This window comes from Anastrepha obliqua, chromosome 3 (assembly GCF_027943255.1).
Source record: "Anastrepha obliqua isolate idAnaObli1 chromosome 3, idAnaObli1_1.0, whole genome shotgun sequence".
NCBI lineage: Eukaryota > Metazoa > Arthropoda > Insecta > Diptera > Tephritidae > Anastrepha > Anastrepha obliqua.
The window spans coordinates 34,568,653-34,596,236 of record NC_072894.1 but is presented as its reverse complement, the minus strand read 5'-3'; the positions used below and the strand labels follow the sequence as shown (position 1 = coordinate 34,596,236).

General features: G+C 35.5%; 1 protein-coding gene across 5 annotated transcripts in view; it reads right to left on the bottom strand.

The window, feature by feature from the left end:
- Nucleotides 1-1,712: 1,712 nt before the first annotated feature.
- LOC129243098 (death-associated inhibitor of apoptosis 1) overlaps nucleotides 1,713-27,584 on the bottom strand; it is a 73,944-nt gene continuing 48,072 nt past the window's right edge. For 2 of the 5 annotated variants that reach the window (XM_054880222.1, XM_054880221.1), the window contains exon 2: nucleotides 1,713-3,250. In XM_054880222.1, the coding sequence (XP_054736197.1) occupies nucleotides 1,894-3,159 (1,266 nt within the window). In that variant the 5' untranslated portion in view covers nucleotides 3,160-3,250 and the 3' untranslated portion in view covers nucleotides 1,713-1,893. Of the gene's footprint in view, nucleotides 3,251-5,687; nucleotides 5,880-10,785; nucleotides 11,127-26,625; nucleotides 26,877-27,584 lie in introns of those variants that run through there. The other 3 variants (XM_054880219.1, XM_054880220.1, XM_054880223.1) reach the window with 3 other exon arrangements.

Genomic DNA, 27,584 nt, shown 5'->3' with positions numbered 1-27,584 from the left:
GGTTAGGGCACACTGTGCGCATGTAAGAGAGCCGCCCCCAAAAATCTTTTGTTATCAACAAATTGTCTAATGACCCGAGCCCGAGGACGTCCAAGGTTAACCTGGCTTGACCAAACCATAGCCGACCTGACAAAGCTAAGAGTTAGGAGCTGGAGATTTGTTGCTATGAACCATGCAAATTGGAAGAGGATTGTGGATGAAGCTAAAGCTCACCCTGAGCTGTCATCGCTACTTGATGATGATGATGATGATGATGTACGGAGAGTGCCAGTGGAGTGACAGTTCTTGGCCAGATTTAAATCTGGGTCGTTCCGGTTACGTAGAATCGACTGGCATGGGAACGTTTGAAGTTTAATATTTTTTATTTATTTTTTTTATCACAGAATTACATTCAAATGAAACGAAGTTATTGATCCATATTTCTATATTTCCAACCCATATATTCTTCGCGAAATAACTTCTGCAATATTGCGACAGCTAATCAGCTGAGTAATTTGTGGAGCAACACCAAGAGGCACGCCACAAATAGGAGGAACACCCAAAAAAGTATAAGCACCAATTACATATATAATCAGCTGAGTATCAGCAACAGACCATTAAATAACACGACCGCCATTACGTTCCTACGACAATCGTCTCTACGTAACCGGAACGACCCGGATTTATATCCGGCGAAGGACTGTCACTTCAGCAGCATTCCCCGTATATGTATGGGGAATGTTTATGCTGCTACAACATATATAGCGGTAATTGCGGCGAACACACCCAATGCTATTTGAAAATTTCCTTTAGAGCCGCTGAGCGCGCATTTAGCACTCCGTTGGGCACCCGGGTTATAGCTAACGACTTCAGTTTCCAGGTAGTTTCCTAAAACTTAATTTTTTATTTGTTTGTGGATATAACCTTTTAAAATGGATACTCGAACAAGACAAAAAAAGGCCAAGCCGAGAGTTAAAACCAAACTTAAATCACAAATACATAATAGCGATACAAAAAAAATACTTCAATTAATTTTAATTTTTTTTTATTTCTATTTTTAATATTCTGTTTTATAAATTTGCTCAAATGTGAACCTTTTTTAACATATTTTATTAATTTTACTTCAACTCCTATAGAACTGAATGTTCAAATATTGTGCTATTGAGAACTAGATATATCAGTATAGCCTACCGACCCTTTCCAACTACGAGCACAAATTTTAATTATTATTTAATTCGAGTTTTAAGCTGACTACCTTCATTGCAATGTTTCCGCATATGGCAGTTTCAGAACTACTCAATACTGTGTGTGTGTGTGTGAGTTTGTATGTATTTGTGACAAGTCAATTATTAATTTATTTATACGACAATTTTTATATGCTTCACAGCATTCAAACTACAGTCTCCGGCGCTGACGCATCGCTTATTTCAAAGAAAACCCACACACAGCCGCCAACAAGTTTGCATTCGCACGAAGCTTAGCTGCCTGGGTTTCAAGATGCTGCGTGTTCCCCGTCCCCGTGCCCCGTAGTATATGCGCTATAGAATTGCAATGAAATAAAGATTTTTTGTGTAGGCGTTCGTAGAGCAATGTGTCAGCCACTGAGATAACGCGCATGTAAGTAAATACATATGAACATTCATGATTAGATGTTTATGTGCCTAACTAGTCGAAACCATACGCCTACTAAAGCGCCTTCCTAATATGCGCACTGCTGAAATGAAATGCTGCAATTTTTGTTTTCTTGTTTTATATTTATTTTAAGAGTAAAGCATAAATATATTTTTTATTCGGCCAGTTGCAGCGCAGCAATACTTGGGACATACCACAACTGGCCGAATTACCGCACATTAACGTTCTTATTATTTACAACGCGGGTTAGTCTAATGTTTAATAAATAGTATTTATAACTGATTAAGGAAAAAACACGCGCATCACATTTGTAAAAGGTTTCCGACAGACCGGGCACTTCGAGACCGAGGACGCGCACTTGGCGCAGGCCACCACATGGCCGCAGGGTAAAAACGCTGTGTTGTATTCATCAGCATAGCATATCTTGCAGAGCTTCTCATCGGGGATGTTTGCCTCTTTGAGTTTCATATCATCCTTCTCTGCCGATGTCGTACATTTCGGTGTCGATATTGTAGCCATCACAGGCTGTGCGACCGTGGTGTCTGATGTTGAGCATTGCTGACCCGACGACTTCAGCCCTTTATCCGCACTTTTACCATTATTCACCTTGAATTTGGCAGCGACGCTGTCAATATAGCTTGGGTCTTTGAGCAGATTCAAGTAACGACATTTAGGGAACCAGAGCGCATGTTGTTCCCATGGTTCATCGTCATTGTCCCAATCCTTGAGGCCGCAACCACAGCTAAAACATTTCACACGATCACCAATACCAGTGTAGAAGAAGCCAGCGTCTGCCAATTGTGCAGGCCGTTGTTTCATGTTGCGTGGCCATTCGGCAAACGAACGTAAACGTGCAGCTTCGATGGTATACTCAGGGTACTCTGGTCGAAACAATATCACCTCGTTTAGGGCTGGCCTGTCGTTGACGCCGGAGTTGTTATGCGTCGTCGCATCACCACTCGCTATGCTATCATATTGATAAGTTATGCCAGATGTTGCTGTCGTCAGACCATCTTCAGGACGGCCAACGGCTGCAGATTCACTTGCCTCCAATTCCGATTCGAGCCCCTCATTGCCGCAAACATCATAACTGACGGGCGGTAGGACGCGATTCAGTGTATCACTGTTAAGAGCCACATTGTTGGTGGTTCGCCGCCTCAGTAATGGGCAATTGGGTGAGAAACGTAAATGCTCATTGACAGGCTGATCCTCACGTTCCCAACGACCGATCTCAACTTCGCAGAAATAACATTTCACTTTGTCATCGTCGCCAGTATAGAATAGACCAGTTTGCGCCAATTCCCTCTTGTTCAGCCACTCCAGTGGCCAATTGTCGAATGTCTTCAAACGTTCATCTTCGCGTTGATATTTTTCGTCCATAGTAAATTGTTCCGGCTTCCATTGGTGGAGGAACATTTCATTTGTTTTGTTGTCCGTTACGTCGTAGCTGTTTGCGTACAAAAATGCTGGATAAAAATACGACCTCAGACAGTGGTTCGAATTCTTAGCTTGGTAGGTGGAAGGTTTCTCGGTTATGGTTTCAGACATTTTGATGACGTTGTTCTTTGTTCTGATTGCTGGAAATACTACTGAGTGTTGACAATATATACGAGCTGTTAATGTTGTTGCGGACGAAAGTCTGGAAGTATAAAGAAAACAAAGTGTGCTGTGTTACTCAATTTATATTTATATGTTTAGAGCAACGTAATCTTGAAATTGCAGAAATAAATTACGCTAGATAAGATAATACCAGGCGCCAGAATGTGCATGTACACATATGTACATAAACACATACATACTCGTATATATGTACTTAGCTCACTTTACAATTTCTGGAACTTCGTCATGAATCGCATTTGATAGAGAAAATATTGCGAAAGAATACTTGGTAGTTTAGCGAATTACTTGGAAAGCAACAACACAAAACAAGCTACTCGAAATGATATGAACGGCATGAGTTCAGGTTGCAAAGGAAAATGCAAGTCACTATTGTGAATGGGCCCCTAGAAAATAGGGGGGAATTTAAAGCTAAAGGGGAAACTGAAAACAAAATGGAGCACAACTAAGTAAAGGATGGTTAAATTTCAAGGGCCGATGTTGAATGTGAACCACACCTAAACGCCAACGACACCATTGGACTTCTTTCTTTGGGGTTATTTGAAAGAAAAGGTGTACGTCGATAAGCCAGCAACAATTCAAGAGCTAAAGGATGAGATAATTCGGCACATTAACGGCATAGAACCTCAATTATGCCTCAGCGTCATCGAAAATTTGCACCATCGAATGGAGGTGTGCCGCCGAGGCCAAGGCAGCCATTTGGCCGATATTTTGTTCTATACGTAATTGAGCCATACCAATATTATCATAATGAAGGGAAATGACAATAATTTCTTAAAAAAATTGTATTTTATTCAAAATCAACACCGGCCCTTGAAACTTAACCGCTCTTTAGAATGGCGTTGCATAGTTTTTTATTAAAATATCAAATAAAATATGATTTAAAATAAGATTTTAATTAGAATGAAAACACACAAAGAGAGGAGGACACACCACGACAGTCGGTTCTACGTTACCGAAACGACCCGGATTTATATCCGGCCAAGGACTGTCACTCCAGCAGCATTCACCGTATGTAAGTATGGGGAATGTTTATGCTGCTACAACAACAACAACAATAACTAAATGTAAAACATAAGCGAGTTCAAACGTTCTTTTGCAGGTCGGTTGCAAAAGAATACTGCTAATATTTCAACATTTTAAAAGTATTGCAAAAATTATATGCAAAATTTGCCCATCTGAATTGGTTGTTGTTGTTGTTGTTGATGTTATTGTAGCAGCAAAAATATTCACCCATACATATACGGGGCATGCTGCTGGAGTAACAGTTCTTGGCCGGATATAAATCCGGGTCGTTCCGGTTACGTAGAACCGACTGTCGTGGGAACGCTCTGAATTTGTCTGTCGTTCGACTTTTCTGAAAATTATTTCTTCTCACAACATAAAACTAATAATAATTGGGAAATATTACTTTTATTTAGGGAGGAATAGTAAATTGAACCTTGTTTTCTTGGAATAGGACGTACTTCCAGTCTTCCAGCTAACGCGCGTTGCGATGGATATTGAAAAACGAAGTTGTTGCGAACAAAATATCTTGAAAAACAAAAGCTCTTAAGTTTAAAGTTTTTTTTTTTTTTAATTTCATCAAATTAGTTATGCCTTATTATTATTTTTTTTTTCTACTTTTTGGCTCATCTGCGAAACCGCTTAGAGTATTGAAATTGGAAATAAATAAAACTAGACTCTAATTATTAGAGTGTACACAAAAATAAATCCAATTTCAGTTTCGATTTATTAGCTAATTTTTGTACTAACCAGCGAAAATCTGTATGCCGTACAAAATAATTCCTAATCTGTCTCAAGTGCCTAGATTTCATTTCAAACGGTTTCAGGAAAATCAAATTTAAATAAAAAAAAATTTACAAGTTTTGTGCTTGTGAGTACTTTATTTTTTTATTTCGTTCCATTACTTCAACAAATTATTTACATATGAATATACTTTTTATTTCCCCACCGACATGAGAAAGCTCCTCATAAAAACCATCTGCCGTTCGGAGTCGGCTTAAAATTGTAGGTCCCCCCCTCTATTAGTGCAACAACATGAAGACGCACACCGCGAATAGGGGGAAGAGCTCGGTTAAGCCTCCAGCAAATGGTGTAAGCGCGCGCCGTATATATAATATATGTATTTATGTATGAATGTATACATAAATGTACATATGTACATACTTATATACTTTTTATTTCTCTATTTTAATAAAATTTACTCCTGAACTTATTTTTTCTTTAAAATGTATTTTTTTATAAAAAGATTTCAAAATCACAAAAAAAATCAATCGGTGCTACAATCAGTACTTCCTTGGACATCGCCCGCCCATCCTATAAAATTTACCAGTTGACAACATTTTTATGGAAACAATGAAAGCACAAAAACTTTTATTTTAACTAATGCAAATTTCAAATTAATACCCCAAAAAAAAATTTGCACTGAATATTATTATTTTTTTCATTCAATTTACCTTCAACACGAACGCTGGCTTATCGTATGTATACATGCAATGTACAAAGTCACCATTCAACAATCAATGCTTTACACGAAGGCAATGAATAGCGGCGCCATTTTTATTTTCACTTCCTTTTTGTTTCACACTTTGAGAAAGTTAAGAGAAAATTTTACTACTATATTCTGTGATAGCTTCCGATAAAGCGAACTATGACTGATGTGTCCTGGCGATGGCTGTCTGATGACTGAATCCTGGAAGTGATGAGCCATACCAGTGACGGAACATCGGGAAAACGAGCGAGTAAAAGTGCTGCGCAGGACACTATCTGTACAATACACCTATGTGATAGTGACGATTAGGGGTGGAATCAAATGCATTCACCCTTAGCGCCAGCCAGCTGCCGGCCATGTATGTACATACATACGAGTGCATTGTATTTAGGCTCGCTCTCATCAAAGGCAACAGCAGATGCCACATGCTCGTGGGGTTAGTGGATGGTATACGGCGGCGGCCATCACGAAGTTTCACGAAATTTCGTTAAGCTTCACCATTTACGACGATACGCTACGGGCGAGTACTACAACACCAACGAGACTACGGCGAACGCTTCGCAACCGAATCCAATATACTCGCATTGCTGTAGCTAACAGCAAGAGGCATGAACTCTTCATTAGAGTACGCAACAAAGTGCAAAATACTCGTGTAAGCGTAAGCAGCAAAATACTCACAAGCATCGAGCAACGACCGTAAGCGCGTCCAAAGCCAAGTCGTTTCTACGAGACTATACGAAGGACATTTTTGCATTGGTAAATTTGCAAAATCACACTTTCAACTGCTAAGGGTTGTTGACGCTGCAAGGAAAGTGTAAAAATGATTGTATGTATGGATGTATGTCTTGCAGAAATCATAAATCATGCTTGGGCGCATTGAAACATAATTGAAGTTTAGCTGCGCAGGTCATTTCCAGCCCAGTAATGGCGGCCAAACAACGACCAACCACATCGACAACGACGACGACGACAACGACGACAGGACAGGTTGCAATGTGAATGCAACCGAAAAAGCACAAAGAACTTAACGTAATGGCCATCATCATATACAGTATTCCATGTAGTATACGCGTATACATAATAATCAATGAACCCTACGATGAACGACCTCGACGCTGGGGCCCCGACCGGCTAGTCGTGGACGAATTAACAAAACGGCGCAAATAAATGTACGAATGAGTTTTAAATGTTTGATAGAATAGGAAAAGTAGCAAATATCGGGGGACGCGAATATGCGAATATCAACATTATGGTGTTTCAATTTGCCTTATGTTTTTATCGTTGTAGCAGTTACAAAAAATCCTGCCAAGTGCAGTGAAGCCATCGCTTGTCGTCATCCATCTCATATAACGATACGCCTGGGAATGAGGCTGTTTCGACAGGGTACGACTAAAGGGAAAGAGGTGCGGTAGGCGGAGGTGATTGCTGAAGCTGCAACTTTTTCATATAGAAGATAAAATTCACTATGGCGTCCAAATGAAATTTGATATCAAGAGTACGAACTCCAAGCATTAGCACACATGCATACTCGTACATCTAAAAAAATACAAATTTTATATGCTTAAAAGTAATACCCAAAATTTAAGTAAATAATGAAAAAGAAGACTGCGCGCTAACAAATGGAAATATTGTTTAAGTTAAAAAAGTAATGCATGGGTGCTCGGTGGAGCCATATTCGAAGATACGAGTATTGGTGACTGTCTTGTTAGAAAAAGAATTTTCCATAACTTTTCCACGCATTTGATTAACAAAAAATGTGCTAGCATCATCCACATCAATATCAATCTCCATTGAACGTTCTCTGAAGAAAAATTCAAATATGGGTTTTTATCAAACATTGACTATAAACTAGCATTTACCCAAACACTTCAGAAAATTCTTCTCCGAAAATTCCTGCTCAACTTTTTCAATTCAATAATATTTCAATCAACCGCATTTGGCATATGAACATTTGAAGATTTTGTTTCGATACCCACAGATGTTTATCTGCGGACTTTGGCATGAACCTAGACATTTTGATTTTTCGCAAAGCTCTATCTAACAGAGTGGATATTTTTATAAGAACTGCTCGATGAAATTTCGGATAAATTGACGATATTTTAAAGAACTTAAGTGAAGACGTCGGTTACTTGAGAATTGAAAGTTATTTAATAATTCCATTGACTTGGTTGAGATGGGGCAGCCAGAGTAAAATCATATATGTTCCTAAATCCATATGAAATACTGCTGCAGTCAGTTCTACGTTACCGGAACGACTCGGGTCAAGCACTGTCAACTCCAGCAGTATTTGTATGCGGAAATTTCAAACTGTTTTAGTCAAAATTTGTAGAACTTTTCTGAATTTAGTTTTCATTGAATTATGGTATAATAAAGGGAAAGTTTGGAATGGCTCAAAAGTCCCATTGATTTTTTTTTTTTGTTTTTTTCCGGCGGTCTTGCGCGAAATATCGAGTAGCCATTATATGGAAGAAAATGCGTAGCACCATCAACAAGAAAAAAATATCAAAAATCAATCCGAATTTTGAGCTGCTTTAAAGCTTGAAATGTTTATAACAAATTATTGAAAGTTGTTCAATTTTTTTTAATTTTTATTGAAAATTCTGACTAAGAGTTTAAAATTTTTATGATTATTTCTCAATTTGTTTTTTTAGGTTTGTAGAAAGTTTGAAATTTTGAGTTATGTGGTTTTTACAGCATAATTTTTTTATTTTAATATTGTGAGCACAAGCTTATGTAAACTAAGAAAAAATAAAACTAAATAAAAAACATATATTCTTCATTTTAAAGTTACCAAACTTGCCGAAAAAGACTAAATTTCAAAAACACTGAAAACAAACCCCTACCCCTATCGTCTGGCTGTCCATCCAACTGATAAAACGCAGCTAGTCCCCAAAACCCAGCCAGGAAAATAAGCTCGTAATGAGCATATTTTCTGGAAAAGACGATTGTGAGTGAATTGGATTGGGTTTCAAATATGTAGGTACATAACATTGCAATTGCAAGAGCTACGAGAAATTGCTGTAAGCAGGCAAGCAAAAACAAAATAAAAAACAGAAAAAAACGACTACGAAAGCCAAAGCCAAAACAACCAAGTCAGTCAAGCCAGTCGCTGGGCAATATACTATGCACTCGGCACTAGGCACCAATCACCAACAAACAATCAACCAACCAACCAGCTAACCAACCGAACCAACGAACCAACAACTTGGGGGCATTTGCAGCAGACTGTGAGAAAGTTTCAATGGAATGCAGTCAAACAACTATTTGAGTGCAACATAAAAACAACACTAACAACGACAAGAAAAACAAGCGACAGCAAAACAATTGAAGTGGCAGCAAGACAAAAATAAAAACACAACGACAAAAACAAATGCTGCGCTCATGCACGCTGAACGAATTTCTGCATCGAGAAAAAAAACACTCTGTGAACTCGCTAGTGACGATTGAGCGAGTTGGTTCATATGCACCATAAAGAGCTGGCAACGAAGCCAGCGATGCAATGCAAGAACCATCAATGGAAATATGAAAAAGTCGAGTTCTCGATGATGTTATTGTTAGTGGTGCCAACAGCAGAGCACATTCATACATACATATTTATATACATGCACATGCACATGCATATATGTATATAAATCATACAACAATAGTGCAAGAGAAGTTTTTTCCCTCCTCGCGACGAAAAAAAAAACAGAAATAATAATTCAACTCATCATGAGCAGAAGCAGACGCCAACAATGCATTGGTCTCTCCATCACAGCAAGCCTTGAGGGGGGCGGGGGCGAAGGCTAACACAGTGGAAATGTACGAGTACAAGTTTAACGAAGCAACGAGTTAATGAGCACGTACGAGCAAAATTGTTGCGAAAAATGTGACTATGGGCTCCAAAAATTGTGCACAAGAACGAGTTGTTAAGGAGTTTTGAGCAGCTGAAATCTTAGCGGGGTGATGTATTCAAAATTTACGGTGATAATGTTGTAAAGCTTGGTATTGTAGAGGATATATGGGTAGAGTTTGGTCGTTTTATCAGAAAATAGGAGATGCCTGCCCAGCAGTGATGAGTCCAAAGGTACAAATCATTGGTCAAGCCACCGCTGCTGCTGCTGCTGTTACTGCTATTGCCGCTCTCGAATGAACGACAATGCGAAATGAGTAAAGCGGTGGTGTTACCGTTAATCTGTATGCTGTTGGTGTGATGCTGATGCATTAATATAATGAATGCACGGCGGAGTTACAATGTTGCTATTGTTAAACACATACATACACATATACATAATCAATGTAAATTGATTTTTCTCTTCAGAGCTTTTATATGCATACATATGAACTGCTTACAAAGCATGTAAAGCAAAAATGTTTAAGCAACAGTGTACTTTAAAAAAATATGTAAACAGCTGCACAGTAAAAACAACTCTGGAAATAGCAGAAGTCAGTTTTGTATTCAGGATTGGTTGCACTAAAAAATAAATATAATAAGCATTCTGCTCACTACCTCTTCAGTGGTACTTAATACATGAATTCCATTATAATTAAAGATTTAGTGATATGAAAAAAATTGCAATATCACTAAACACTTTTTTACACGTACTATCACTACATTTATAATGAAAATCGTACCTTAACTACCACTGAAAGGGCAGTGGTAGTGCAGCCCTGGTTGCACTATTTGTTTCGTATGCGTTTTAAATATGGTAAATTAATAATAAGTTTTATTTAGAAGCGCAGCCATTATCGACCACAGAGTTGTGTTGATGTAAAACACGAAACATATGTTTCTGTTTCCATGGAAGGTTATCAACTTGAGTTGTGGTTAGGGAATTGAAAGCTAAAATTAATTTCTGTGCGTCAAAACAGTAACTTGGATTTTCATATATAATATTTACATTTGCGGTAGCAAACTTTTTGGACATACACACACACGCTCTCAATTATGAAAACAGTAATCGTGGCTTTTACATACACAAGAAAACCAAAGGGAGACAAACACGCGGCATATATTGCAATCGTTTTAAAAAATAAAACTAATTAGTATATAATTTTTTTTTAATACTTCGTTTATCACTTACATTAAATACTAACAGCTGCTACAGCAATCCAAATTAAATTGTCAATTAAGCAAATATTTTCCTTGCACAGCGGTTCACGAATGCTCACGAACAGTTCATACGAATATTTTTCTTTTGCTTGAATTTTCTTTTTTTTCAGGTCAATATGAACTCGTAAGTTTCAATACAATTAACAAGAACAAAAATAATTTACACAACACAATTTTCTTCAAATTATTATTAAAATCAAAAAGTTTTTTGAACGCTACTCAAACTAAATATTTTTCACGTTTTTATGCTTTGACTATGTTGTATGTAGAACGTGCGTGTTGACAGCACCAGACTTAATGCACTAGTGATTCGACGAGCGTGCAGACACCGGAGACGAAGCCAAAACCGACCAAGGAGACTACAGCGGAAACCGAATTGAAGAGGCCAAAAATAAAATGTCTGCATTTGGAAAACATAATAGCATTGCATGCAGTAATAGGGGTGACAGTGCTGCCAGCTAAGAGAGAGAAAAGGTCCGAAGCAGGCAAGTATGTGGATTTATGTAGGTAGAAATCTACATAACAAAGATTTGAAAGGAATTTTCGAGAACGGTTCAATGATTTTTCCAATAAATATTTTAATCATTCATTGCAGCATTAATTCATGTTAAATATTAACCCACACCAGAAGAACAAGATGGAATTTAAAAATATAATCGATTAAACAAGAATTATTAAGTCTCTAATTTTTAATATTACCTAATTTAAAATTATCTAAATTAATTAAATCTAAAATTTTAAACAGACGTCAAATTATTTAAAAAAAAATTAAGCACTCGGCTCTGAAGAGTTTAATATCCAAGTTTTTTTCGCGCCCTAGGACACAAATTTGTCTAATTCTTAAGAGGAATTTAACAAAGGGAATCACTTCTCTATGAAGATAACTTTTAATAACTATTTGTTAAGCAAGGTGGCACAAAATTAATTATCAATCACTTTTCTATTAAATAATTATATTTTATTACAAAATAAATAAATATTTGCTTAAGCGCATGCATTTTGCATCAATTGAGTCCAGGTGAGGTCGCTGCGAGTTATTTCCTCATGCAGACAGCGTCGCCAGAATCCTCTTGATCTTTCAGTGCGTCCACATGTTAAGGCCATCGTTCGTATTTTTTAGGTTTCAGTGATGGAAATCCTTATATCCTATAGCAGACAATTTTTTTAAAGCTTTATATCTTCTAGCAAAATTTTTTTTCTAGAGCTTGCTTTATTGATGAATATAAATTTTTTATTTACTGTTCATGGAGAATCCGTTCGCTCGAGAACGAGTCTTAAAAATATGCGATTTCGATATGAGATTGACCCAAGTGATAAAAAATATTATTTCTTAATACAATCTGTAGATATTAAATACATCTGCTGAAAGGTTTCCATACTTCCAAAATAAATCAAAAGTTAGTCATTTTTGCGGGCTCTGGGGTAGTACTTCGCCTTAAAGCGTATATGTTATGTATGATATTTATGTATATGTGCCTGTGTATGTATAATTTTGCATTATTTTATAATTAATCAGAAGAGCTAGTTGTTAATATTCGATTTATATAAATATAAACTATTTTCAGAACAAAATTCAAACCATTTTTAAACCCGAATTTGGCCTAGTATAATCAAGAAAACTACCGTCTATTTGGAAATTTTTCCATTGTCCTGTCTAATTTTAATTTTATTTCATTTTTTCATTTTAGTATACACGAATTCCCCTTATAACAATACCAAAAAATCTCAAAACATTACAAAGGCTTAACCAACTCAAATGTTAGGCATCATCTGGCAACGCCACAATATCCGCTTGGCCAACCCAACATAGCTGCAATAAAAAACAAAATTGGAATGCAGTCAGACAACTTTTTTTCTCAAACAGACTCATGCTTTTTTTTTTGTCTAGTTACATTCGAATTACCTGGCGACATCAAATGCAGTTGTATGGATGTGTGCTCGTGGTCGGTTAATGTTGTTGTAATGTTATGCTGGTACACCAACATAAAGTTAGATTCTTATTGGAAAAGCAGCATAGGGTACAAAGAATGGAGCATGGCAACGCACTGGGCGGCCTCTGAATGCCAGCGAGTTAGCCAAGAAATCGGAGAATACCCACAGCAACTTGCAACTGATGTAGGCAAAAGCATAGAAGCCACGAGCCAGTCATCTAACCTAGCAATCGACCACCAGGTAATACTCGCTTCTGCATACCGAAGAAGCATAACACTGTTAACATACATACATACATACATACATTCATACCAACATAACTACAAAATATGTTTATGTATATGTGCGCGAGTACATACAGTATGATATGCATGTTTGCCTATTAAAATGCGTATGTTTGTTGGAGTTTCTCGAGTTTGCTCTGTTCTGTGGGAATAATTCAATTCTTCGTTGTCTTATTTCTGGTTTCAAGTTTGCTTCATTCTGAGATTGGAATGCGGTGCTACTAGATATCAGTGCACAAACACATGAACGCACATACATATGTATGTATGCATGTATGTGTATGTATGTATGTATGTGCATGAGATCCATTTACATGATCAACAGGCAACATTAACAAAAACAACAACAGGGAATATAACACTAACCAGCAACAACAATCGTGACTCCAGTAAAAAAAAAAGATAAAATAAGTAAGGAAGTTCTAAATTCGGCCCAGACCAAACTTAATACACCGCGTATATTTTTGCTATGATAGTTTGGTTTCCTTAAAAAAATGTTGCCCGCCTTTCCACGGCGTAGAAATTGTTCAGTGTTGCACTCAATCCTGTAAAAAGCCTTGTCTTTGCCTACTCAGAAAAAAGAGCACAAAACACTGCTAGTATTTACCTAACCTTAGGTGGTGTACCAACATTTTAAGTAGTCAATTAATTTTCATGGCAACCAACTCCCTTGACAAACATTCTCAAATAGCCTCCTTTGCCGTTGTTGTTGTTGTAGCATCATAAACATTCTCCATATTTACATACCGGGAATGCTGCTGGAGTGACATTCCTTGGCCGGATGTAAATCCGGGTCGTTTTCATTCATTTTTGGAATCAAAGAAACTCATACAGACAATTAGAGTTATAATTTATCGCTCTCACGACAGTCGTTTCTCGAGTTATCATGCGCATGGACGAACAGACGGACGGACACACATGGCTCAAACAATTTATATCATAATTTTCAGCATTTTGGCATATAAATCGCTGCTTTATTTCAATAGTTGGTTTTGGTTTTTTTTGTACTGTTAGACACAACCATTAGGTGAACAAAATTACGAAAAATACCCTTGAGCAAAAGCGCGCGGGTATACAAAAAATTATATGCCCTGTCCGATGGGAGCTAAAGAACCACTCAAAGAATGCATTCACACAATCACTTAAAAAATTAAAAAAAAAATCATTTATAAAGTGTATGAGTATAAAAGAAAGCTGAAGGAAAAAATAAAAAAAAAATAACAACAAGGCGAACGAAATGAAAAATTAAAAAAACAAAAACATTCTTGAGTCGTCCTTCCAAGAAATGCAATCATGCAGCGATCACCAACGACGTTGTCGCCAACAACAGCAACAGCAATTGTCCTATGCATACACAACATAAGGCAACGGCATTGAAAAAAGTATGATAAAAATAATAACAACAACAATATCATCATCATCAAAACCAACAACAATAACACTAAGAAGGCTAAATACAAAAGGAGCAGATAACAAGAAATGCACTCAACATAGCGGCACAGGCGCAGACACAGCATAGCATAAAATTATCGAGCAAGCGACCGAACGAATGAACCAGTAATTCTCTTTAAAGCTGTTCGCTCCCTCGCTCGCTCTCATTTGTGTGTACTGTTGTAAGGCATGAGTGGCGCAGGCGTAGTAGCATAAATGCATGTGTGCTGGCAGTAATACTGTAAGCCGAAGATCGTGAGCTATCGATCACTTTTCCGTTGCTGCCCTGCAGGGTTCCCTGCTTTGCGGTAAAGATCAATGAAATGCAAAAAATGCCATAACAGCATGGCTTGAAGCAACAAAATTCCTAAATTGGATGCTGGTTGGGTTGACCGACCGCCGAACGCCGATCACCGTACGTTCGATCGTCTGTCCGTCCATTCAACTCTACATTACTTCTAACTTCTAATTCGATTTTGTTGATTGTATCATAAATGTCTGCTTGTTCTTGTTTTCTGGGAGAGTGTATGTGCGTCGTGTTGAGGGGGAGAAGAGAGGATGTGAAAGCGCCTAAAAGTGGAGTGAGACGAAGCTACTATCGTAAATTCTAACTTTTATGTCCAGCATTCGCCTATACAATCGATCGCCCATACTATCGATGATTGTTCTGGGCGTTATATTATTTGGGAAATCTCAAACAATTGAGAAGTGCCGAACAATGCAGCATGAAAATGAGAAATTATACTACTATCAATTGTGTTAGTGATAAAAGGAAAAGACCGCTGTCGCCAGCGCCACAATACGTGCACCTAATGGTCACGGAAATATTAGAGTTGAGCTGAAACTATGAATGCTCGACGATAATGTGCGTGTGAAAGAGCATGTAAGAGGGAATTCGAAAGAATTTTTCATTCTAATCATTATTCAGTATTGAAATTTCTGGGAATTCCTATCTACACAAACAACAAAACTCATTTGACATTTAACAGTCACAACAGACGACACCGTTTTCTCGTATTATCTCGAATACTCTGAACGAGGGTCTCTCAATAAGTGTTGATATATGCACCACAAATGTCCGTAAAATTATGATTCATCAGTTTCCTATTTCTCCCATAATGCACACCCGTTCAGGATCAGTCTTGATTATCGGAGAAATGGAGTTGTGAAGGTCACCCTGCTTCATTTAGTAAAAACTTTAGTCATAAAGATATGCGACCAGAATTGAAAAATATATTTGTTTCTTGGCACCTTTCAAAAAATCGTGGTCATCGGGACATGCAGGGTAGCCGATGATGATGACAGAGAACGAAATTAGAGCACTAAGCAGATTGACCCGCGTTACTTTGACACAATTACGATTCAAATACTATTTACACTTCCTTACACGACCCTATGTCTATATCTGGCATCGGTCTATCGGTACCCCGCACGACACTAACCACCAATTCACGTATCATTATACCTCATGCACTGACATGGTTCAGTAAGCTGCTACAACAACAACAACCTCATCGCGCTTGTAGGGATCGGTAAACTGGTGTAATAAAATCAATAACGAACGGGTTTAACCTCTGGCAGGACCGAAAAGCGATGAAGTGTCGCTTGGAATGTATAAGAGAAGGATTCTGCGCAAGATTTTGGGAACTTTGCACGTTGGCGACGGCGAGTATTGCAGGCAATGAGCTGTATGAGATTTACGACGACATAGACATAGCGCAGCGAATAAAGATCCAGCGCTACGTTGGCTGTGATGTGTTTGAAGGGAAACAAGCGACCCGGCTCTGAAAGTATTCGATGCGGTACCCACTGGTGATAACAGAGAAAGAGCAAGGCCTCCTCTGCATTGGAAAGATCTGGTAGAGAAGGACTTGGATTCACTTGGTGTGTCCAACTTGCGCCGGTTAGCGTGAGAAAGAAACGACTGACGCGCTTTGTTAAACACGGCCAAAATCTCGTAAGCGGTTATCGCGCCAATTAAGAAAACGAAGAAGAAAAAAAAAGAGCGAAATGAGCATCCCCAATCTTCAACAATGTTAGAAATAGTGAACCGAGGTCAAACTTACTTGATTGAAAATTTGGAAAAATTAAGTTTCGGAAAAATCTCCGAAAATGAATTGACATAAATTGAAAATTAAAAAGAAAAAAAAACCTACACTAAATTAATAAATTTCCGAAACCTTTTGAACAACCCTCGTAAGTATATGTGGTTTCTAGCTTTGCGCTCCTATTACCGCCGATGTGGCGGTTGAAGTACGTGAGAAGCAATTTCTTATTTACCTTGCATGTATTGTTGGGATCCAAGTATGATAAATTGTGTGTTTAAATTATAAGGATAGTTTGTGATTCATTTCTCACTGAGTTTACTTTCTGGTGTGAGAATTGTTTTTGTGCTTAGGACTTGATTTTGCGTTAAAGAAAGTGCCAAATGAAAGCAAGCGCTACGAAACCAAGCCTCTGCTCAAATATTAGATACATATGTTTTGTTTGTTTCGTTATTTTCGGTTGAAATATCGTTTTTTACAGATCATTCATTTTGAATGGTCTCCAATACTGTCCTGTTCCAAACAGCAAATGTTGTGTAGAATATTTGAATGATTGAATTCTAGCCCGCACTTTCCTTCAAATGTAGTAATCGTCTGAAATTATGGTTTCTGCTTGACGAAAGATTTGTAAAAAAATAACAAAGTCACTGAGCAAGATTGGCTATTAGCGAGTTGGGTTTAAGTAAGATAGATATAGCAGATTTGGTCACGATCGATACTGTTGACTGAAGACTAACTCTCCGTTTGACACCTTTTTTGAGCAACCGGGTCTGGCCTTTTTTCGTCCTGTTAGAAGATCCTTTTTAAAAGGTTGTATACATAAATCGATAGAAACTTAAATTTTAGGAAGCTACCTGGAAACTCTCAAGTAGTTAGCTATAATAGAAACATTTACATTTTCGCCGGTTGTGGAATATATCCGAACCAGTAAGACGGTTATTGTTTACAGCTTCAGCATAAACTCTACCATCAGGATACTTTCCCCCACTTTCAATCACAAAATTATGGAAAGTACAACTAACAAATTATTTTCTTTACTTTATAAAATTACAAGAATCACGGCAAAATATCCAAATATCAAAAGATGCTAGAGAAGTAAACTTCAAAAGCAACGAATGTTGTCGAAAACAATTTCGCCGATTTTGCCGTGTGGCCGCGAATGAAACATCAAAAGTTAGTTTCCGGGAGATACCAGATGTCTCTGTGTGTAAATTGGGACTTTGTAATTCCATAACTCTTTTCTTGCATTCACAAACAAATTTTTCGCTTAGCAAGCAGAAAATTGGAGATTTTAGTCATTTCTGTTACCTTCTCTGAGCCGTTTTTATTTTCGTTTGGAGTAGTTTTGGTTAGGTGGCTGTCATTTGAGGATCTAGTTTTTCCACTGAAGAAGGAAGAGCTTTTGATTCGTTCACTTTCCCATAAAATTTGGGCCACTTGAGTGTTTTTTTATAAAACGAAAAACCTTACTGAATTTAAATATGCACATCACCGAAAAATAAACAATAAAATTATATTGTCTACATACAGCAGTTTTGCTAAAGAAGATCAGCATATAAATGAAGATGGAGTAATTAAAAAATACTCTACACCATTCCATTTCCATATGAATAATTTTGTATTTTTTATCAAATAACACGGTGTGACAAAAAAAAAAAATTAAATATACTTTTATGGAGACCTAGCACAACTTGTAGGTATAGTAAAACTAAGAAACATGGTATAGGAGAAATTTCCAATACACCCCCAAAATCTCATTTTATGGCCATAAAACCGTTTTTCAGTAGGTTGATGTGAACAATCACTCCTAACTTCGCCAATTTCCATCCGATTTCGAATTTGTTTTTTTAGTTCGAAAGAACAAAAACAAGCTTTTTTGACAGTGTGTTGAACATTTTTCTGAAATGACAACTGACGAGACTGTAGACGGAAGTATTCGGAATTTTTTTATTTTTTCTCCATTTTTTCAACTTTGACATCATTTTTGCGATATTATCCGATATTGAGGATGTTTTTTAGTACACTATTGCTATAGTAAATTTAATTCTGCGTCGAATGAGCTATATTTGACTGTAATTGAATTAAAATTAATAGAGTTGTGTGAGTTTTAAGATTTTTTTTTTTTTTTTTTACTAATTTGGTATGTAGGTATAACTTACGCTAAATGGGAATTAGGACGTGTTTTGATGCGTTATTATAGATACATAATATTTATTGGAGTAGCACAATAGCACACTTTTTTTTCAATAGAAATATGGAAAAGCTCCCAAGTGTACCAAAGTTCACACTGTACATTGATTAACAAAAGAAGTTTGTTATTATAATTTAACCTTATTAAAACGTCAAAGCTTTATTTTTTGTTTCATTGAAATTCAAGAGATATAAATCAAAACGTTGCCAGAAAAGTCGAATTTCTCAATATTCTCTGATGATGTGGCATCATCATTCTTATCATAAACCAGATGATTGTTATTTTTATAAAACGGACGTAAACGGTCATCATTATAAAGCTCGAAAGCACATAAAGTATGCTGATGTTGCAATTGTTAAGAACCCCGTAGTCTTGGACGATATGATTGACTCAACTGCAGGAACTGAAGGAAGTTCAACTCATTGCTGATGATGATCAAACTGATAACAATAAACCTGATGATGAAGAGTACTTTCCGTCTGGTTCTAAGTCTTCAGAACGACACATTGTATCAAATTCAGATTTTCAGGATCTTTCTCGTGATTTACTTCTATCGGGAAGACAATCTGAAACGCTCGCTTCTCGATTTAAACAATGGAATTTAGTTGATGACGACTTCAGATGAATGATGATGATCGAATTTCTTACAGAGAAGTATTTAAAACTGATGAAGAGAATGACAAATGTACCGTACCATACTAAACTCCAAAGAGCCGTTTCCAATGCATTTTTAAGTTTGGAACCAGTTCCGTTGTGTACTACACCGTACCATACCGTACAATGCTGCACTGCACAATACTCCAATAAATATTATGTGTTTATAATGACACTTGTTATCATTTTCATGCTTCGATGCCTATATACCAAATTAGTAAAAAAAAAAATAAAATCTTAAAACTCACACAACTCTATTAATTTTAATTCAATTACAGTCAAATATAGCTCATTCGACGCAGAATTAAATTTACTATAGCAGTAGTGTACTAAAAAACATCCTCAATATCGGATAATATCGCAAAAATGATGTCAAAGTTGAAAAAATGGAGAAAAAATAAAAAAATTCCGAATACTTCCGTCTACAGTCTCGTCAGTTGTCATTTCAGAAAAATGTTCAACACACTGTCAAAAAGGCTTGTTTTTGTTCTTTCGAACTAAAAAAACAAATTCGAAATCGGATGGAAATTGGCGAAGTTAGGAGTGATTGTTCACATCAACCTACTGAAAAACGGTTTTATGGCCATAAAATGAAATTTTGGGGGTGTATTGGAAATTTCTCCTATACCATGTTTCTTAGTTTTACTATACCTACAAGTTGTACTAGGTCTCTATAAAAGTATATTTTCACTGTCGCACAGTGTAATTTGAGACGGAGTACAACAATTTGTTTGCCAGAAATATCGAGCCCATTTTAAATATCTGAAATTTCGGTCTAGTGTAATTATATAATATTTATATAGAATATGAAAACATTTGACGTAAGAATATGCATATGCATATTATGTGTATATAGATTTATATTTCAAAATAACTCACGGTGGTATATGCAATCGAAAATCGCTATCAACCACTACAGCATTGCAATCAAATAACTTAGTTGTCTGGTCATATGATACGGATTTAATTGCTTTCGTTGTTTATAAGTGCATTTCTTTGGATTGCGAAATATCTACCCCCATTCTCGAATTTTTATTATTACATTTATTGGTGGAAGGGCGTGGAAATACTGAAATAGTATGATTAATACAAAATATACTTGGCCTAATCACTTTTAATTCGTACACCCCGTTGCAAATTTATAAACACGCCACTATTTTGTTATAAAAATATAGTTCATACTGGAAAAAAACCACACAAAATTGCGTCCAGAATTTTTAGAATAATTTCTGGCTGTGCAGTTTTAGAGTACATAAATTTTTGTATAACAAAATGCTTAACTCTGGATTACTAAACATTCGACTAAATAGACTTCGACATATTCTCCTCACACCAGCTCACTGAGAGAACTTTCATAAACAGTTAAATAGAAATAATATTATATAATATAATACAGACAGACTGAGTAACATTGATTTCAGTTTAGTTAAGGGCGAATACCACTATGAACGCGTGAAAATTAAGTGATTTTCATGAATTTTTTTTTATAGGTAGGGATGATTATTTGAGGATCGGACAAATTATAATTTATTTAACACACATATATATATTTAACTATAATGACACAAATTTTTATTAAAAAATATTAAAAACTGCAATTTTTATTAATATTAATGCGTCATAAAAAACTGATGCGCCCTGGTGGCCACGATACAGCGGGGAAAAATCATCTGAAAGCAATCAACCAAAAAAATTCTTAATCTACTATATACATCAATGACTATCGTCGTACTTGGCGGTTTTTTTTAATTTTTTTTTTGAGAAAATGGTGCAGATTTGAAAACTGAGTTTGTGTTTTTACCGTTTTTTTGTTTTCGAAAGGCTTGAAAAAAATATTAATTTTTTAATATTAATTCATACGGCTATGTAAGTATGTAGCCAGTACATGTACAAAAATTAAAAAAAAGAAATTAAAAAAAAAAAATTAAAATCGGTTCATAAATCTTCGAGAAATGGAGGCCAGCGAGAAGTCGTATTGAGAAAAACGCATTTAAAGTTTTCATTGGCCGTTGTAACTCACTGCCTACACTTATTGTATTGGGTATAACTTCGTCAATTTTCAAGATTTTAAGTTAAAATTTGTTTACATATTTTTGAATATATCTGCTTTAAGAAAATGCAAAACAAAAAAAAAATCGATTTTTTTTGAAAAATCAAAGTGGTGTTCCTCCTTAACTATGGTTGAAATCATTGTTGACTTTTGATCATTTTCTCCGTATACCACACAACAATGTATTACATTTGTTATATGGAGAAAATGTGCAACCTGCAGGGGAAAAAGTATTCAAAATCAACGATAATTTTGGAGCCAAACAATTGATGATTTGAACGGAAATTTTTTTAAACTGTACTTCTGTAATCTAATAAGTTATGGAAGGTAGAGAGCTCAGAGAATATTTTGACCACGAGATTTTTAACATTCCTTGTGTGAAAGAGTGATGAAAATTGTGTGCAAAGAATCGATTTTTAATTCACAATATCGAGGAACTCCACATTTGAAGGGGAAGCCTGCTTTACAGGCTTCAAAAAATCGATTTTTTCGTGAATTTTTTTTGGGAAGGAAACAAATATTCGATTGAAACGAAACTTTCAGGTTTTATTGTTTTATATTTCAACAGTCTTCTCAAATTTTTTCATTAAAATATATGTCATATAATGCCTGGTACAAGCATTTTGCCAAGGCTCCTCGAGTATGCATGTGTCGTGCGGGGGGAAAAATGCAAGTCGCAATTTTCATCTGAAACCAAAAACCCAAAAAGATTTTTATTTTAGCATAGTATAGCTTCTAGTTAAACCCAGAAAATTAAACGAAAATTTCGACAATTTTTCACTAATTAAAAAAAAAAATCATTTTTTTTGGAAAAACAAATTCACTTTAGATTGTTTAAAAAGTGGGTTAATCATAACTTTCTTAAGGTTTTCTAGGTTCAACTAGAAGAGAATTTAATTCCGAATACAATCAATGTTATCTCGTTTCGATAGGACGTTCAACTTTTTCCCTATCTTTCCCGCCCATTAGAAAACATCGTAAAAATAAAAAACCGTAACTGTAACTCCGAAAACATTTTGAATTTGCTTCTGAAATTTTGAGGACACATTCTTGGATAGTTTGGGAAGACATTTATGTAAAAAAAAACGATTTTTTGAAGCTTCTAAAGCAGGGGAACCTTAAACTTCATATAATAAACTATGCCGTCTTTTATTTGTATTCCATTTGTTATTGTACCATTTGTGGAATAACATCAAGACACACACGACCCATAGGAGAAGGAGCTCGGCCAAATACCTAACAGAAGTGTACGCGCCAATTATTATTTTTTTTTTATTTCTCCTTATTTGTATGTAAATTCAAAATTGTTTTATTCCAATTAAAACCCCCCTTACTAAGTATACATTATTTGCGACCAAAAAATTGGAATCCACAAGGAGTTTGGTCTGCTGAGCAACACAATAACATGTTTGCAGTTAACAGTAAATAAAACAGCAAAAGAAAAAGTTTGCAATGTGTATTACTTACGAGTGACTAGACTTTCTCTTTGTGAAAAATTACCGATTGCAAACAAACTATGGTTGCGGCATAGAAATGAGTGCAAAAGTTCAGCCAATCGCGGCACATTAAACAAGTCAGTTTCTTTATTATTTCTTTTTAATTCTCTGTTAAGGTAAAAGCACTGAAGACACGCCATAATGTTAGCCGAATAAAGTAAACTGAAATAAATTTACGAATTTTTCTTCTTCCTCTTCTTTTTTTTTAACTTTAATCCGGAAATATTACATTGCAGCATGTAGTAGATTTTTTTTATCTTAGTACCGAATATCTAAAGGGGACGGAAACGGATGAGTTGTAAAAAGTAAGCTCAAAACTAATTGCGGATATAAAGAATTTTACAATTTATACCAGCTTCCGCTTTACCACTTCTTTTATTACATTTCGTAATGGTATACAAGTATATATGTATGTATGTATGTATGTATATGCCCAATAACCAAGGTACCTGCTTATGCAAGTACCCCGCAGGGAAAAACTGAGGTGAAGAAAAACATAATTTACCGATTCAATCTAGTGCAGCATTTTATTTTTATTATTATTTTCTGATTAGGCGATATCTGAGACGTATTTTAAGAGGGTAATCAAAATATTGTAAGAAAAAGTTAAAAGCGATTAACAAATAATGAAAATATCAAAACTGAACCCGCGAATAAAGCGCTTATAAGACATTTTTTCAACCCTAGAATACTAAACTTAAATCAGTGTTACTCTGTCACTAACCATTCGTCTTACAGGCTACAAATTAAGAACAAGAATATTTTTATATTTCAGACAGACAAAAATATAATGACATTATTAATAATATGACCTGACAACCTTACGACTAAGATCATAATGACGTTTGTATGTAGTCGCGAACATCCAGCATGGATACGCCGATCAAAAAAAGTTTACTATTTATGAAAGTTCTGTTAGTGAGGTGGTGTGACGGGAATATGTCCAATTCGCCAAACTGCATGCGTGCGTAGTCTATTAGCGAAATTTTAGTGATCCAGGGTTAAGAAAAGTATGCAAATTCGCCACTAGCGCTCAATTTGTTTTATGAAAACTCGTAGCAGTTACTATTTACATTATCTCATTACAAGAAAAATGTGTGTTTATTTTTGCTTGAAAGAAATATTCATAGTAAATTGAAAACTTCACGCCCCTTCATATTTTTCTTATATTTTGGTAGTGATACATAAATACGTGCCGTTCCGCTAACTTAGGGAAAGAGTTAAATTTTTTGGCACAGTGCACGCTTGGCTTGACGCTTTAAATCGTTCTTTGGCTTCTTCTCATCGGGACTTGTTCACAACCACTAATTGTAAAGTATCTTCAATATATTTTGTTTTTGTTTTCTTTTTTTTCCTTTTTCCTGTCTTTTTTTGCTATTTGTGTTTTAGTTTGTTGTTCACTCTGTTGGGGTTTCCGGTCCTCTTTCGAATTATGTGCAGCGTTATACACATTTTTCGTTCACCGGAAATAAATACTTGGGCATAAGCGATAATGATGTATTTGTTGAAAAACAAAAACATGTGCATATTATATACAGTGCATCAACAACTTAAATGAACAAATTCTGACTAATTGTTCGAGTATTTTTATTTGTATTAAATTTTATATTATATACACATATAATTATTATTTTTTATAATATTTATACAGTTTTCGGACAATAAAGAGACCTTCCAAGACACTTATATAGCATAATACATTTTCATTAAAAATTGCTATAAAAAAGTCGTAAAAGGAGAAGAGCAAAATTTCAAGTCGAACAAAGGTAGTAAGACCAACAAACGAGTTAGCAGAATTTCACTACGAAACCTTGCCTTATTTCTGGAATTATTTGTCATTTGCAATTCGATCGCAATCGCTGGACCCTAAAAAGAGTTAACAGCATTTTCTTTGCATTTTTGTAGCACATTCAATTGTAGAATTATATTATTTATTTATTTAATTTTTTATTTTTAAAAGCTTACATGATATTAAAATTATTAGTAAACTCAAGTAAACGCAGCGCTAGCAGCAGAGGCTTTCGGTTAGCTAGTGATGTGGGTTGGATAAGATTCGACGGAGGAGATCGGTGTCCTTTAGTGCAAATTTTTTTATTTTATCTTCAGTGGCATCTTTTAATAAAAGTATAAAAGGATCTCTGTTGCTGAAGTGGTGATGCCTTTGAGAAGCAAGTTCTGAGCCAGTTCTGTACCAGTATGTATACATGATTGTTGGTGTAACGGAAATGTCCTTGACAATTGTATCTGCCAGTGTGTTATTTTAGAATTATATTATGGCAGTTTAAAGTGATTCAAAAGTCATGATTTTTTGATTTTTTCTTAAATTTGTTTTTGAGTGTTGCTAGTTTTCTCTGGGTCCACTGTATAACAGTAATACTGTACATACAAGTATATTTATAAAATAGCTTTTAAGTTTTTAATACACAGCCAGTATTATTCATCGATCAGCCGTTGGTGATTTAATTTAATTTAAACAATTGCAACCCTGTAGGTGCTAGGCGCCATTTTGGTTCTAATATGTGTGTATGCAAGACGAATCTATACATGGTGATACCAGTCGAATAGCTGTTTTGGTGCGTTATTTTTTCATTATGTTAGAGCAGAAAACATTTCCCTTCAATTTTGGGTCAATGCTGCTGAAATGAATATAAATTCGGGTCGTTCCGGTAACGTACAACCAATTATTGCTTTTTTTTGTCATTTGGTGGTTTTAATATTAAAGTGATATGTTTTTGTCGTTGTTTTGTTAACATTATAATTGAAATTTTTACCCACCAAATTGCAAAAACTAAATATATATCAACTTTGTTCTTCTACCGCTATCACATTGTCCAATTCATGACTTGTGTACATTTGTTTACCAATCATCATTAGGGATGGATTATGACATTGCACATACGTAGATTTTTATTGGTTGTGTAGCGACATCAATGCTAATTCAGTTACAGCCATAAAATTGTATGTGAATCGCTCATTAAAAGAAAAAAAAACCCAATCAACCCAGCAATGGGGTCGATAGAACTTTTGTGGTTTTTAAAAAAGTTAAATTTACCTTTGGTCTTCGATAAAAGAATAATTTCAAAAATATTATGCTTACTGAGTTAACAATTGCCTTATTTCAGTAAGCCTTCCATCCAAATACATCATGCTAGTAATGGAAAATTTAACCAAAATTTTAAAAGTAGAACAAATGCCTTCCGTTGGTTGAGTGGGTGTGACAATTCGCCACCCCCTTGGCCCGCCAACCAAACACTGTCTGATCATAATGGCAAGTTTAATCCTTTATAATCAGCATAAAAAGGTCAGTATGATTTTTTAGCGAAACGGTAGGTATTCTTTAAATATTCTAAATTTATTTTCTTGGGAATTTGATTAGAGCCAAATTTCGAGTTGCAAACCATCATTAAATTACACTGGAGTTACCAAAAACATCGTACACCCCTAATGATTAACAAATACGTTTTGTTTTTCTGCTGCCAACTCATTTATATTACAAATGCACACACACACACAACAGTTTGTATACATACGGCATTCCTCTGTGAAGTCATACATGTTCATATGTACATACATATGTATATACTACTTCACATTTCTCTTTAATTATTTACAGACACATTATGTAGCGTTGACTATTTAATTATGAAAAACAAATATGGTGCACTGATTCACCTTAATAAATAACATATTTACAATTATCACATTTAAATGCATTTTATCACGCTCACCTTGACAGTTTTTCTCTTTTCACGAAAAACTCCAAGTCTTTTTACTTCCAGTGTAGCTAAAATATTTCTGCACGATGTACCACGATGTTATATTCAATCGGTTTTGAACAAGAAAGCATATAACTTATTTATTGCTTTTCAAATGTAAATAATATTTATAGATTCATCAGTACAATTTTACATTAATACATTTCTCAAATTTTGTGCGCAATAGAAAATAACTTTAACTAAGTCAAACAACGAACAATCAACGAATAGCTGGCCGAACTTGAGTGAAGCAGCGATAATACCGAGTGTGATATTCGCATAGTTGCCAACCTATGCTTCAAGCACTGCATTTATTGCTTTTTGAAAAAGCGTCAAAACATGTAGTGAAGTTAAGCACATTTCCAATACAAGTAATACTTTTAAAAGCAGTAAATTGCGTTGCTCCAATAAAAAGTAAACTTCTTGCCGCGACAATTATAATACGTAAGTCACAATTGTCACATCGAATATAAACAAGTTTGCAAATTATACAGAAATGGTAGACTTTGAAATTAATTTGTGACATAACTTGTACATTTTTGTATTTTATAGAATCGTAATGAACGAAGAAAGTCAGTGTTATTGAATTATATTATACATTGCACGTTTATTTTTGCTTTTGGTGTACACAAACCGTTGAGAGAAAAAAAATCACTGGTTTAAAACACCAACATTTGGGAGGAGTAAAACGCAAGGCGAATCTATTAAAGGTGGTGTTGGTAAATCAGCTGAGTTTTTTTTTTCTTTCGCCGTGTCCATGAGGCTGTTAGCACAGAATGAAACAAGGCGAATTCATTTGCTGTTTTCTAGTTGTTCAATACTTTGCTTTGGCAATCAAACGTGCAGAACAGTGTTGTTGACCTAGTGCCACCACCTTTAATGAATGCGACTTGGTAAAACACTTTTTTCCAAGTTTTGCTGTTTTTTGAAAC